At 43.5% G+C, this 15,925-nt stretch overlaps 1 protein-coding gene across 7 annotated transcripts in view; it reads right to left on the bottom strand.

Annotated features, from left to right (window-relative positions):
- Positions 1–15,836, bottom strand: part of MORN1 (MORN repeat containing 1) — a 169,672-nt gene extending 153,836 nt beyond the window's left edge. For all 7 annotated transcript variants that reach the window (XR_015795470.1, XR_015795469.1, XR_015795471.1 and 4 more), the window contains exons 1-6: positions 15,703–15,836; positions 14,654–14,725; positions 13,017–13,115; positions 11,811–11,921; positions 10,204–10,294; positions 9,019–9,106 (exon numbers count right to left, since the gene is read on the bottom strand). Coding sequence is in view for 4 of the 7 variants with exons in the window: in XM_088136711.1 (XP_087992837.1) it covers positions 9,019–9,106; positions 10,204–10,294; positions 11,811–11,921; positions 13,017–13,115; positions 14,654–14,725; positions 15,703–15,760 (519 nt within the window). In the remaining 3 variants the exon portion in view is untranslated. The remainder of the gene's footprint in view (positions 1–9,018; positions 9,107–10,203; positions 10,295–11,810; positions 11,922–13,016; positions 13,116–14,653; positions 14,726–15,702) is intronic.
- Positions 15,837–15,925: the final 89 nt, after the last annotated feature.

Below are 15,925 nucleotides of genomic sequence, written 5' to 3'. Positions count from 1 at the left end.
ACATGGCCGGTTAGGAATACAGGGGATCACACCACGCACCAAGCATACGTCTGCCTTAGTCTCCACTTAGCCGTTGGGTCTAGTGAAAGACCTTCTGGTCTCAGAAGAGCAGAGAAAAACTTCACCTGCTCTTCTGAGCTGCAGGGCTTCTCTGATCCACCCACCGAGTGGCCAGTTCATCATGTTCAAACAACACTCTCTTGACCCAGATGAAGAAGCAGCTTGGTTGCTTCCCTCTGGGAGCAAACAGGAGGAGCATCAGCCAAGATAGTCCCAAGGGGAACCCCACCATTAGAGTTCCTGGTTTAGAGTGACGTTTGAATCCAGTCATTTGCAGCTGAATCAATAAACCATAGTTAAACAACAGTGACTCAGATACATGAATGTATCACCTAAATGGCTTGGGTCCTTGCTACCTTTGGAGCCATCTACTCTAGGTGGAATCTGCCCTCCTTATGAGATTCATCTGGGAGGGGAGGCTCCGAGTACTTGCGCCCCAGGGAGAGCAGGAACTTGGATGACCTTTGACATGGCAGTCCCCTCACTATGCAACGCTTTGTCCCCTCAAGATCAGCCTGTCACCCACTGTGTTACTCTTCAGAAGAGCAGTGAAAATATTCCTTTCTTGCAGAGCATTTGACAAGGATGATTCTGCTTGCAGAGAGCGCCATTTGGGGCACAATGCTGCGATTTTATTTCATTTTTACATGTATTTAAGCTTATTGCTCTAGCCATGTAAGCCATCTAAAGTCTAGTGAATCAGGAGACATATCAACTTGTGAAATAAACAAACAAAGGCACTTAGCCATCTCTGAGAGCTTCCAGGGAGCACAGGAATACAAAACAATCAAGAGAAGCAATGGGGATTGCCAGGGCCCCTTGCCCAGCAAAGCCCACCTGAATAGCTTCCTTCCACTGAAAACAAATTGGCTGCAAAGTGGGGAGGGGGGCTTCTGCAGCACCATCTGGCCTTCCCTTAAGGGATCTACAAGAGAAGGACTCTTCTACAGTCTCATCCCAAACCAAGGGTCATCAAAGAAAGGAATGGCAGAGAAAGTCTCTGGCCTTTCAAACACCCACCCCAGAGAATTCCTTGGTCCTATTGCTGAGGTAACCTGCCATCAGTGGAAAATAGTCTGATCTGAGCAGGCACTTGGTTTCACTCTTAGGATTTTATTTATTTGTACGATTTAGAGGCTGCCTAATTCTGGACGACTCTAGGTGGCTTACGCTTTCGAAAGGAGGGAACTATAAAACAGAAAAACAGAACGTGTGTGCCCAGCTGGGAAAAAAAACATACACTTCCAGCAAAAAAAGAAACCCACAGGGACTCAAAACCATGCTATCCCAAGGCCTGGAAGAACAGCCAAAGATTCAGAGCCTTTTGGAAGATCATCGGGGTGGAAGCCACTATGGGGAGATCCTATTCCAGAGGGTAGGTGCTGCGAAAGAAAAGGCCTGCTTGCCAATACATGTCATAATTGAATTGAGGGGACCTGGAGTACACCCAACCCTGGCTAATCTTACTGGATGGGCAGAAATAAATGGAGATAGGTGGTCCCTCAGACAATTAGGGCCGATTTGCTCTGCTCCTTGCCTCTGCTCCAGTTTTCTTTTCTGTTTTTCTTAAAGCAGCCATTTTTCTTTGTTTCAAATATATGTAATCATTAAAAAAAAAAAAAGATGGCCAGCTGCCTTGGTTAGTTCAGCTTTCGAATCCTTAAATGGAGATATAAATATATATTTACAACTAAACTGCATTAAGAGCTATGAATGGGAAACTACTATACTACCTTCTTGAGAGACAGTTGTATTATATTGTGTTGTATTTGGGGCAGTTATATTGATATTTTTTTTCTGGTTCTGATGCAAAATGGATAAATGCGTGTGAAATGTGTGTGTGTGTGTATGTGTGTGTATACACATATTCACTGCTATCTTTCAGAACTGTGCAGTGTGACTAGCAGCTTGGGAGTCTCTTGCTTATAAATAAGAAAAAGGTGTTTTGAAATTAAAGGCAAGAAACATGTATTTAACTTTGAGGAAGCAATTTTCACTTAATTGATAGTGTTTCTGTTTCTAACTGAGCAGCTATTATACCTCTTATTGCAATTAATTTTGGATACTTCAGGCGCATTGTGGAAGCCTCTGACAGCGTATCATTTCCATAAGCTTCTGTCTGATTGATCCTGCACACAAACAAACGCCATTAACTGGCTGTGACCCATGCACCTTCACCTTCCCCCAAACTGTGCTGACAAGGGGGCAAACAGAAAGGTCTAAAGCCTGCCTTCTCCTGCTGCCTCCTCTGCATGTTGAAGCCACAGCCCCATAATTTCCATCCTCACTTTTCAACCACCAGTTCTTCCCTGATCAACTATCCGAGATCTTCGAGGCTGGAAACAGCAGGAACCTTATTCAGAAGCATGTGCCCTTCTCCTAAAAATAGTTGGGGTTGTCAACCTCCCTGTCCCCCTGCCTGACACTATTGCACTAATCGCTGGCTTCAGCGCAACTCTCAGTTAGCAGATGCTCCAGGGCACCTTTTCTTATTTGTTGCTTCTTTGTGTATTTTGGCTATTGCCACATTTGTCTTCTTTCCTGGAGGAAGACCTGCTGCTTGAGACACCTGTTAACAACACCAAACAGGTGGGTCACCTTATGGGCTTCTCCCCCACCTGCAAGGAAAGAAATATTGTCAGGAAGGGGCGGGGGATGTCTTGCCACTTGCTCTGAAGGAACAGCCACTGCAACGAGGGTAATCTGGAAAGGCTTTGGAAACACTTCTTAAATTCTGCTAGTGGAAAAGCAGGAATGTAGGAAATTGCTGGTTCATGCACTGTGCTAATCCCTGATTGATTTGATCCTGCTTTGTTAAACAAGCCGCAATAATTAAGGTTAATTTCAGGCAAGGTAAAAATCTTTACAACTGTGGTTTATTAAACTGTGGTTTAATGAGACAAAACTGGCTGGTTTCCTTCAAATCACCAAGTTGCAGATACAGAGTAGAGAAAAACTCAGGGGCTACACTAGGCTAAAGGCAAACAAACAACGTTATACTTCAGATTATTAATCCACCTAGCCTTATGCTCCTCAACCTGGTGGCCTTGCTCAAACCTTCCCTGCCCAGCATAGTCTATCTCAGGGGTCTTTGGGAGGATAAATGGAAGAGGTGAGCTATAAACACCTCCAATTATCCTTGGAGGAGAAAGGAGAGAAAGTATAAAGTGCTAGATTCAGTTTCTATCATGGTCTCAGCAGGGAAAGATCTTTGCCATCTGCTCCCAGTGCTTTGAACAGAAGATGCTTATAGACTGAACCTGGGACTCTCTGTATGCCAAACCACCCGGCTATGCTCAAAATGATGCACTCAAAACACTCATCTCCCCCACCATGTGGATCAGAAAGATGCCAGACATATTTTTAAATAAACATCCCACAGGAAGTCTCTATCCTGTACCAGATTCCAAGCTGCTAAGCACACAAAGAAGTTAAATCTGCAATTCAGACACGAGATGAGTCCTCCTCGCTCTGTTCCTCAAGTCTGTCCAGCAAAATGAACACTAACTTCCAAAGGAAAGAATTTTCTGTGGTAGCCTCCCTCAGTTATCCCAAACAGCTAGTGTGTTTGGCAGACTTTCAGAGCTGTAGATCATACATACAGACAGTGGAAGACATCAACAGCATGACTAACAGATCTAGAAATGCTCAATCCTCAACATTTGTAAAAACATAAATAAATGCAAACGAGGGCGACATTCTAACTGAGCAATGTCCTGCCACTTCAAACACATCTGGAAAATGTGCTAATAATAATAATAGAAGCAGTGACACTTTATGTAGACTACAAGCACTGGAATGAATAGGTTGGAACTGCAAAACTAAACAGATGATGTGATGTAGGTGTGATGTTATCTGCGAGTTGCAAAAAGGATCTGGGAACTATGGTTGATCACAGGCTGAATATCGGTCAGGAGCGAGACATGGCTGTAACAAAGCCAAAGGCAATTGGGAAATTATACTTCCAATGAATTGGTAAGACCCCCTTCTGAGTCCAGCACACCCGTCCTATTCTGGGTGCCATATCTCCAGAAGGATTCAACCTTCAAGATAAGCAGCCATCAGGATAAGCAAAAGACTGGAAAATAAGTCCTACCAAGAGGGTCTGAAGGAACCAGGAAACTTTAGAAGGGGTGGGTTCCTCTTCACTTGATGTATTCAGGCGGGGTTTGGATTGCCATCTGCCTGGAATGCCTTAATCTGGATTAAGCAGGGGGCTGGACATGATGCCCTCAAGATCTACTTCCAACTAGGATTCTATGGGAATCATCATTTGTGGCCCATTCTGCATCCTTGTGGGCACTCCTAGAGACTCAGCCAACCTAGGAACCTTGGGTTAGATCAAATTACCTATCCCCCTTTCCCACCCCCGTTCCTTTCCTGTCAGCTGGAGATGTAATGGAATTTGAGAGGTTCTGCACACAGACCAGATGTCCTGGCCATCACCAACAAGGGTTCCTACAGCATGCCAAATCCTAAACTGGGGCTAAGAAAACACAATTTCTGTACCCACTTTTCATGCTACGCTCCCCCCAACATATGATACTTTGGGAGCTGGGGAGAAAGAGGCCCCACCATGACATAGTGAGGAGTCTGGGTCTGAGTAGCTTAACAGAGAGTTTGAAAAAAGCCATGATAAGACAGGGAGCTACGCAGGGGAACAAATACATGACATAGCAAGGTGACCTTTCTCAGGTACCAAAAACATCACAGTGATGCTGTGAGCAATTTAACTTATGCACCTCTGCCTGGCTGAATCAGGGTAGTTCGATCATGAAAAAAGAAAAAGAGTGCTTCTTTTTGTAGGACACCTTATATTTCAAAATACTATAAGTTTTGGGCTAGAACATACATCCAGGGGACAGTCTTGCTGGGGTCCTCCCTTACCCATCCTCCCATGGACTTTAAATGCAGGGAACAGACAGGAATAAGACCTTTCTCTCCTTCTTCCTCCTCCTCCTGAGCAATCCTCCAAGTATTTCTGTTGGCAGAGTTACCCAACATTAGCTTACATACATTATGATGTGGTAGAAGTCATCAACAGGATGACTAATGGCTTGGGGAATTCTGGTTCTCCAGTGGTTTTTAAATTGACCGTTCTTTCTCTGACTGATCGTCCAGTTGTCTCCTGCTATTACCTACCAGCATCAGTGCCCCCTTTATCTGCTGGATCTGGAGGGGCCCCCAGGTCACTTTAGGTTGTAGTTTATGGGAAAGGAATCTTCAGGTAGACAGAGCATGACATTCAAAACGTGCGAAGCCAGCTGTGCTATGCTTAGCGGGCCCCTTGCTTATTCAGCCAAAGGAGGCCTGGATTTCTGCCTCCAAATCCTACCCGGTCAGTCCATCTGCCAAAAATTCATCCTCCATTTTCCAAAAACAGACAACCAAATGCCTCTGCAGTGCATGGAGGTATTGGGTGCCCAACTACTACCCCGCTCTCAGCAGCAACGGTGCATTGCCTCTGCAGATGGAAAGCTCCATTTGGTTAGGAATACAGAGAGATCAGGGAATTCTCATGGGAATTCACCCTTTTAAAAACCATCTGACCTGGTGGCCTTCACCCCATTTGGGGGAGGAGAGCCTTTCAAGGTGACGTTCAACGGACAGAGAAAGCAAAGTTCAAAAGACTTTTTGACCAATCCCCTTTTTGCTCCTGGAACTGGCCTAACCTATTTCACAGGATTGTTTTGAGGAGCAAATAAATGCTGGGGGAAGGATTTTCTCTGTCTTCCTGAGCTTCTTGGAGGAAAAACAAATTCATTGCCCAACATCCTCCTTTTCCATGTTGTAAGTTTCCTCCATTAGCAGTCATGTTGGTTTGGAAGTGTACGAGTCGTAATTTAAGACAGCTCTCTGAAAAGAGGATTCTTCTTTCTTTTTTTTTCCCTGGCCTTACCTGCCTCCAGTCTAAGGCTTAAATACAGGGAGATTCCAGGATCTCAGATGTGGCGTTTTTTGCTCTGTTCAAAAACTTTTAAACAAATATGAGGGAGCCACCAAGTGGTAGAAAACAAGAAAGAGTCACTGTGGGACACTTTAAATCTTGTTGCCCAACTGCCAGTTAGAAGTGCTTCAAAACCAGTATTTCAGTAAATAAGTTTTCACGATTGCCGTGTTCCACACATGAACACCCCAGTATGTTCACAGGATCATTATCCTTGATTTATTTGTAAAAAAACCTATTTTTAGTGTGCCATCCCAAGAGTTCAAGTTGGTGAATAACTAATCCTTATTGAATCAAAACATTATATCTAGGACAAGGCCTGCAGGGGGGAAAAAAACCCTATCTGCTAATAGTAGGACTGCCATGAAAACAAGAATGTAGGAAAGCGTTTTTAAAAAATCAGAAACACAACGTCACTTTCAAAAATCCCATCCAAACCATGTTAAATCTGAACGACTAGGAACAAAAAAAATTGAAAAATGGGATTTACAGGTACACAGTCATAGAATAGGAAGGGATCTCAGAGGTCATCTAAGTCATCTGCCTGCTTAGTGCAGAATCTATTAGAACATCTCTGATGGATGTCCATCCCGCCTCTGGCTAAAGATTTCTAGCACAGGAGGCCTCACTATGTCTTGTGGCACTGGCTAGCAGGCTGTACAATCAGGAAGTGCCTCCTGATGTCTGGTCTCAGCCTCTTTTATTTATTTATCGCTAAACTGAAATGAAATGAAATGAAAGATGACATTGAAACATTCAGACAGCATGGCCACCTCCCCAGCAAAGAAACAAGTCACGACTATAAATAGAACCAATCTAACTTCTTATAGTAAAGATTGCCATGAAAAGACCAACAACACGTGCAGGGTTTGATAACGTTATATTAAATTAAAAGATAAAGAGAACCCAAAGGCAAAAGCATTCAGGTTTTACATAAGGGTAAGTACAAAACAGAGTCTAAACTTAGTTCCTTCTCAGGCATATCCAACAGCTTAGGACAGCAAGAGCAACAATGAGAAATTTTGCAGCCTTTTTAGAACTGTCAGCAGATTGATCCTGCAATTGCTGATCTATAATTACTGATGGTGCTTGGTCGGAGAATTTACAAGACGTGCAACAAGTTCAGGAAGCCAGGCAGGATATAAAAGGTAGTTTAAGAGCATATGAGTCAACTTCAGTGTCTAAGCAGATGCAGAGGCAGTCTTGATAAGGAGCATTATAATATTTTCTCATTGTCACACTTGAGGGCAATTGATTTGCCCTTCTGTGTGGAAACTTCCTGGCACCCATTCAGACTTCACACTAAGCCAGGATTCATTTAACCATGGTTTGTTGAATAAACTATAATCACCTTGCTTGGTATATCACACTGAGCCATAAATCAGGGCTTACAGACCACAACCCATTGATTCAGATATTGAGCTAAGCCAAAGCAACAACAACAAACAGTATGAAATGAAACTTGTGAGACTGAGCATCACTGTTCTACTTCTTCCAACCTTGAAAACTATTCCCTGAATTATTTGGGGGCAAAATACAAAAAATTATTTAGGAAACATTCTACCCGGAACTGACCAGAACACTCTCTTTAGATTTCTGATAGCTACCACATACTGATTTTCTGAACTAAAATCTGAAGACTCTTCCTTAAGCACCAAACAGGCTCCATTTTGGAGGGCAGAAGAAAATAAGTATCTACTTTTATAGAAACCTTAGCTGCTGGCTGGGTTCATAGAAGACATTTAATAAGTCAGCATTGCCATAGCACTCCCTCTTCCCATTTTCCCCTATACTGTAACAACATCCCTGTGAGGTAGGCTAGAGTAACACAAAGACTGAATCAAAGTCCCCCAGCTAACTAGAACCTGGTTTTCTTACTCCTAGACCAACCAACACCTTTACCACTGCACCACAATGGCTCTCAGTGTGAGCGCACCCCAGGGCTTCCCTATGAAATGCTGATCTAGATAGGCAATGTTCACCTTTGCAGTGAGAATGACTCAACGTGCCAATTATGCTCATGGTGAAAAATCAGCCGCTCTTGCCAAAACCGAGGGCTGGTTGGTAAAGGACAACTTGGCCTTACAAAATCCAATTTCTGCGTTACTTTTGGGGTGCCCTTGGCAGAGCCTGAATTATGACCTCAGCATCAGATGCCAAGGAAGAGTACAATGGACCTTTTTTCCTGCATCTTTGAGAACAATGCAAAATGGCCCCTGGTCTTGTCACTCTCCAGAAAGCCTCCGCCGTCTTGTTATACGTTCACCCCGTCCTTCAGGGAGGCAGGGAGAAAGCAGCATCCTGTTAAATCCAGTTCTTTGGGGCAATTTGGAGCAGGGCTACACATCCGTTGAGTAAGCCCTTCCGTTTTGGCCAACGTTGCAACAAGCTGTGAAATTCTGTCGGCTTAGATAGACGGATACTCAGCCGGCCTTGGGAGCGCTGGTCTGAAAGCATCTGACATCTTAGCAGACAGATCATCAGCGGGGGCCTATTTTTTAATTTCCTGCATTATTACGCCTGAATGCCATTTATGCATATTCTGAATAATGAGACAAGACAAGCCATGTGTTGTAAGGGGATGCTAAAGAAAGGGCAGCTTAACTCACAAAAAGCAGCGATCTCTGGATGATTCGGCACTAAACAAGGGTGTGCAACGTGGGTGCTGCCAGAAACTTTGGCCTTCAGTTCACATCAGTCCCACCCAGCAGGATGAATGGCACAGGATTATGGGGTGTTGTAGTCCAAAACCTTGCTAAAACATTGGGTTGCCTAAACTCTGCATAAAACCTGAAACAGCCGAGGTTACAATAGGGAAAGCTGCCTGTATTCAAGGGGAGGCATCAGTATTCCAACCCAGACAATATTCAAATCCAGTTAAATGTAATCATTAGAAGCGTAAGAGAACTGATAGATTGGATTACAGCTAAGGCATCAACTTCTACAGGATTAGAAAAGGGAATTCATTCAGTTTATGAAACAAATTTATGCCACTGCATTCTCTCTTATACCTCATACAGGGTTCCATCAGGGCAGTGAAGCATTCCATGGCCTTGTCTCTGATCCAGGATCCAGTCGCCTTCAAATTCATCCCCATTTCTAAAAAGGAAGAGCCAGGAGAATTTATTTTAGATGACTCAGTACATGGACTTTAAAGAAAAAAAATGCACACGTTTCTCCGACTAAAAGTATCCAGGGCCTCCATCTGGGGGAACCATACAAAAATGAATGCTGGGTATATAATGGTGAAGCCTAGAAGTACAAAGATCTGGATTCAAATTTCTACCTTCGCTGTTGCCCTACTCATCAACTCTCTGTCTACTCTACCCTAAAGGATTGCCATGAGAATAAAATAGGGGGAAAACTATGAACCCGGACCTCCTTGGAGGAAAAACAGGATAGAGATAAGGAAAATCATATAACTAAACCCCATGATCATTATGATTTTGTAACACAATCAATGAAATTAGAGTGGATTTCTTAAAACAGTAGTGAGCCGTTAAACAAAACAAATTTAAAAAATAACCAGTGATATATTCTGAAAAACAGCTGGCAATAAACTGAGCATCACATCACACGCATTGGCTGCCTCAATAGATAGATAGCAGCAACTCCCAGCCTTATCTGGGCTCAGAAGCCAAGCAGGATCAGGCCTGGTTAAGCACTTGGATGGGACACGGCCAGGAAATTCCAGGGCTATAAGCTTGACCCAGAAGTTGAAAAGATATTCTGGAAGACAGCAAGGGCAAACCACTTCTAGACCGTCGCCCAGAAAACCAAATGGTCCCTTCCACGAAGTCGTCAAGAGCGAAGCTTGACCTGAAGGAGAATTTACTTTTTTGACACCTTGGGAGCATTTGCAGACAATATTAAGCAAAGGTTTCTTTAGCTCTGTTTGGCTTCTGAAGTCATGCTGGTCCTGTTCACATGTACAACGGAGTCTCTCTAGCTTGGCTCACACACGGTGCTAGGCCAGACACAAATCCCACAACGGGAACCCAGGGAAAGAACGCACTTCAATAAATCAGACTAACTCATATTAAGTGGTTATACGCCACATCTAGCTTCTCTCCTGTTCTTGCTCTTCCAGGGTTCTGTGACTAGCTGTGGATCTTGGTTGCTGCCCCTTCCTGAAAAATCACTAGCTTGAAACCAGCTAAATGGTTTCAGGCTAGAAAATAATCAGAAAAACTCACGGGAAAGTCATTTTTCCTCCTCCGTGTTTTTTGTTGTTATGAAAGCATCCTTGGTAAGTCTCTCCGTCCTTTCCAGTCAGTGATCCGTAGCCTATGAAGAAGATTTTGCATGGAAACAAAGGGAACTGGTTGAAACAAGCAGATGTTATACAGAAAGAAACAATGCCAAAGGTTAAAAAAATATATCACTAATTACTGCATAAATGCTGACATTTTCTTGGCTATTCTAAAGGACCTGATTTGAAAGGTAGAACTAAAGTTATTTAGGAAAGGAGAGGACCTGTCAGGTTCAGCCCAAAGAACTCCCCGAGACAGTGCAGATACAGTTCTGTTGCGTTTCTTAGCTTCTACCTCAAGACAGAAATCTGTCCAGACTGAATCTAACTTCCCAAGCCAGCAAGCCACAACACCGTGAATTCCTTAGGGTGGTGCCAGTCTCATCTTCTTAAACTTCCCACGCTCCTGTTGAGGGCTAAGGGAATGCTTATCTCCTCGAGCGCGGCCTTCACCCAACCATTCCTTCACAGGACTCCAATGAAAAATCCTGCTGATTGTTATGTTTTATCCTTTGACCACTAGGAGAAAGCAACTTTTTCTCTTCTGAAGTACAGGCACTTGTGCAAGAGGAAAGCTGCTGTGATGGTATGTGGGAAAGACCTTGGGAGACTGGGCCAAGAGACACTGCTTAGGGAATGGTCAGATAAGAGACAGCACAACCCTCAGCTGGATAGTGAGTGGGGCAAGAGGCTCAGAAGGGACCCTCCCTAGTTTCTCAGGCTGTAAAGGAGACGGGGGAGAACTGTATTTTCAGACTTGCAAGATTCTGTTAATGTAACCTTACCATAAAGTAGAATTAGCTCACCTGGTTGTTTCCTATCTGATCTAGCTAGTAAGGCTGACAGCTGCTGACTCAGGAAGATACTAACTACTGACTGAACTGACACCGGACGCAGGCGGAAAGCAGTCATTATTCCACTCAGGACTATGCAAAGGTGGGTCCAAGAGTCACATACGCATGACGACACCATCAGGCAAAGGCCACGACTTATGTACTTTGCCAGTTGTCATGATGCAAGCAAGGCATTGCGGGTGTGTCACTGTTTTTGTGCCTTTGCACTTTGTAACAGATGTTGCTGCCTTTTCTTTAACAGCTGTGGGACCCTGGCTGTAGTCTGGGATATGGCCAGTGGAAGGGATTAGCAAATTGGGAAATATGCTTTTCATAAATATTTGTTTCCTTGCACCCCGGTTACAAATCAGTATCTTGACCGGACTGGAGTGATAATGCAATGCTCCTAGACTCAAACCTATTCTGAAGAAGAACGTTCTCATTTCCCCGCTAATTAACTAACCCACCAATACATGTGTGCAAGAGGCCACTGGGGGAGATTTCTCTCCCACTTTTCCAACCACCAGGGATTCAGCTAGCTTGGGTTCACACTGCTGGAGCTGGCAACACACCAAAGATGGTGCGTAAATCTCTTGATGGCTTCACCATGCGTGCATACGTGGGCATCACAGCTTGTTGAGCAACCATGTTTAAATAAAGCACAGCTTAGCATGATATATGAATCCCACCCTGGTTTCATGGATTCTGCCCAATTTACCTTCTCGTATCCCATAGGAGAACTCTCCTTCATATTTTCCACCATTTCCATAACGAAAGACCCCGTGCCCGTGAAGTTCTCCACAGAGGAATTGGCCGGAATAAGTATTCCCTTGAACCAAAAATACAGTACAGTAAAACTCAGGGGAAGTTCTGGCAAATGCAGTTTAATAATCCTTGCTATTCCCATAAAGATTTTGATGGTGCCTTTCTCAGCATGAGACATTCCAAGTGAGTAATTACCAGCTGCTTTTTTTATTATCAGGACAGCTTCAAGAACAAAGAAAGTGTTCATTGGGTCTTTATCTTACAAACTAATGGAATCATAGTCCCTATTCTGTCAGGTTTTTACAACCAAGGTATCTTAAAAAGACATTAGTGCTGCTAAAAAAAAGAAGGAACAGAATAAAAGAGATCCAAAGATTGTTTTTTATGGTTAAGGAGATGAAGAAATATTTTTATTTCATAGATAACCTAACAGCTTTTCAGTGGCACATGTTCATTCAAATTCCCCATTTTGGAGAAGGTGGTATGCTGAATATAATTAAAGGAGAGTCCCAAGTCCTTTTGGACATAGCGGGACTTATCTCAAGATAATGCTGCTAAGCACGGGGTTGCTTTAGCCATTTCACATACTATGCAACATACATTCCATTACAATTGGGGCTTCAGTGTGAAATGCCTGGCAGTAGCTGTGCAGGACTTTGCTGTAAAGCATTCCATTTCGGCTTTGAACACATATACTTGGGGAAGGAAGGTGTGCTTGAGCGCTTATTAACTCACAGCAACACAACTTCTTACGTGGGAGCCCTTTTGTATAAGACACATCTCCTACAATTTCTAGCTGACATGATGGGAACGATGGTGTCACGCCTGGAGACTGACACAGACAGCCGTGAGGTTCTTATTGTACGTAATCCAATACACTTGAGGCAATAAAAGAGGCATTTTTTCCCCCATCGTGCTCGGAAGAATGCCAAAATTTAAAGCAACAATAAACTCAACAGAAAAGGCTCCAAAATATTGAATGCGGACTAAAGGTGTTTAGTTGGCTGACCAAGCGGGTAAGAAATAGAAAATCCATGAAAAGGGAGAATGGAACAAAACATCCCAAATCTGGGAATGGGGATATTGAATGGAATACTAATGGAAGCAGATTGCACACCATCTTTTTTGTTTTATAATAGGCACCAGTCACAACTCTAACCTGTAGATGCCCAGTATCTGAGTCCGTGGCCAACAATTTCTCCATTCGCAAATTCGCCTTCATAATAACTCCCATCTTTGAACAGTAACTTCCCATGTCCTGGAAAACAAAGATCATTTAAATGCATTCTGGGTAAAGAATAGAAGTTGCCTTGACACACTGACGAACTCAATGGATTGGAGAATATGAGGAAGAGAGAGAAACACACACTCAGATTAACAGTGCAATTCTATGTCACTTCTCTGAAAGAAGGCATTTGCCATGACAGGGGTTTGAAATCTTAAATTTATTGGACTCTTTTTGCAAAGACGGACAGTCTTCAGAAATGTTCTATTTCGCACGTGATAAAGTCACTAATAAAGTTGATTCACAGAAAACTTGCACCTTTTAGTTTACACCACTGTGGTCAATAGTTTAATTTACACAGAAATTAATATACTTGTGTTCTGTGTGGTACCTGCTTATCAAATTTCCAGTGAGGGGTCAAATTAGTCCATTGGGGCAAAAAAACCAAGGAGTTCTGCAGCTTCTTAAGGATTAACCAATTGCAGTGCAATAAATTATGAAATACTGTAGGTGTGAAAAGCTATCACTCTGATGCCATCTAATGGTCAAGAATATAAATATATTCCATCAAATACATCTCTCTTTGGAAATACTGAATGGTAAGGCCATTCCTTACTCTATTTTGAGGTTAAAACAGGAATTTGGAATCTTGATCAACTGCAAAAAGTGACTATATTAAAGATGAAAAATTTAAATAATCTGAAGAGAAACCAGAGTATGTTTTAATTCTCTTTTCACTGTTTTTAACTTGCTAGTCATTTACCATATTTTCTATCGAATAAATAATTAAAATGTACAGGTAGTCCCCAGTTTAAGAACGAGTTCCGTTCCCGAGGTCTTTAAGTCAAATTTGTATGTAAGCCAGAACAGAATTATTGTATAATACTGTCTAAGTAGCATTGTGTAATTAACTCCAACCGTTGTGTATTTAACTCAAATTTTGCTACAGTAGGCTCTGTTCTTACCTATGGGTCATCTGTAACCTGGGCATTCTTAACCCAGGGACTACGTGTATTAATAATAAATATTTAATAATAATAAAGATGCAGTACAGCCAATTAATACTCAAAGACCTGATACTCCAGAAATGTGTTCAGCCATTCACTGTATTGGCTGACCTCCGATGAGACTCTATTTCTTGGTCATACCTTAAAAAGTATTTAAAAAAAGCTCGGTGGCCACAAAATACTGAAGTTCTTTTGATGAAGGAGAAATGGAAAATGGGAGGAAGTATGTACAGTGGAGTATTACAGAAGAGGGCACAGGTGGCTGACTGGCCAGCTGATACCTTGATGCAGAAACATGGGTATGCAGAAGGGCGAGCAAATAAAAAAAGATGTATCATGATTCAAACTCCACCAATTTAGCTACTTGCATCCTGACACTGCACAGGATGGAGTTTGCACGGTGACCTCACAACACACTTTTCTTCATTTTCACGTCTCTGTGGTTTGCACTAGCACCTTGTGCAGAAATGCTTCACACAGCAACTTTTGTTGCTATAGACACTTGCCGTGTCTAACGCTCCCTGCTGAATAAATCAGAGAGAAAGAAATCTTCTGATTCCTTACCATGTTTTTTCCCTCGCTTCCACTGTCCTTCGTACTTGAAAAAGGAGTTGGGATAAACGTAACGTCCATAACCTGAGGGCAAGAGAAGTAAAATAAAAGATACAAAAATGACAGGACTATCACAGATACTTGGATAAAATAAACAAGCAAGTTTCCCAACACCTGCTGATAGAAATGCTTTGGTTCTCCAGTTTGGCTAATGCGTTGTTGGAGAAAAGGAAATAAACCTTACGTTCAGTTGAGGCAACCTAAAAGTGTTTTACTGTACACAAGGGGCTATAATGGAGAAACACTGTATTATGGTGGTTAAATGTTGGATTAGGACCAGGGAGATACAAGTGCTAGTCTCCCTTCAGCCATGGAAGCTCCCTGGGAGATTTGGGGCCAGTCATTCTCTTTCAGCTTAACCTACCTCACAGGGTTGTTGTGGTGCTGAGGGGAAACAAGTACTGCAGTTAGACATGAGTGTATATCAAATTAGAATCCTAAATCACGAAATGCTGAAAATGTTTATAAAATTCCCCCTGCCACAGGGCCCGGCCCAACATTTCCCCGCTAGGAAGTGTTTGTTCCTCAGAAAGACTCTTCTTAAAGATGGCCCCTGAAAACGGCTGAGGGAATAACCTCAAAGGTACGTCAGCACGGCTGGTTTTTGGAAACAGCGAGGAAGGAGAAGAAAGATTTATTTATATTTATGAAGAATAAATAAATGTCCCCCGGGGAAGCTCACCAACAGCCTCCCTTGGCATCCTATGGCAGGCTTCCCTAACCCGTGCACGCCTTCAGCGCGTAATTTCAAGCAAACAAATCGTTAAATAAACTAAAAACCCGTCAGGGAATTCTGAGAATTGTAATTCCCCCAGCCCGACACCTGCCGCCCACGGCCTGCCCTTCCAGCCGTCGGACGCGCATCCTGGTAGACTGCTGCCGCCCAAGGAGGCTCCATTTAGAGCCGACCGAGCCCTTCGCAGAGAGACGCCCCTCCCGGCCTCCTTTTCCTTCGCCTCCTCCAGAACCAATAACCCTCCATGAAGCCGCGACCCTCTCACCATTCCTTCGCTGGTCCTTCATTTCCCCATAGTATGAGGCAGCCCGCTCAGCCGCCATTTGCCCGTCTCCCTCAGGGGACGCTGCCCGGATCCCGCCGCGGATTGGTTGCCGCGTTGCTAGGGGGCGGGGCTTCCTTTTCTGGAGGGGAGGGGGAAGAAGCCCGGGGCTTTCGCGTGGTGCGCGTGCGCGGAGAGGCCGTGTGCCCAGAAGGGAGGAGGAAGT

This window comes from Python bivittatus, unplaced genomic scaffold, assembly GCF_059951505.1.
Source record: "Python bivittatus isolate LINGU-HERP-01145 unplaced genomic scaffold, Pbiv_v1 ctg000090_np1212, whole genome shotgun sequence".
Classification (NCBI taxonomy): Eukaryota; Metazoa; Chordata; class Lepidosauria; order Squamata; family Pythonidae; genus Python; species Python bivittatus.
The sequence above is the reverse complement of the archived record's forward strand: the minus strand, read 5'-3'. Positions and strand labels throughout refer to the sequence as shown.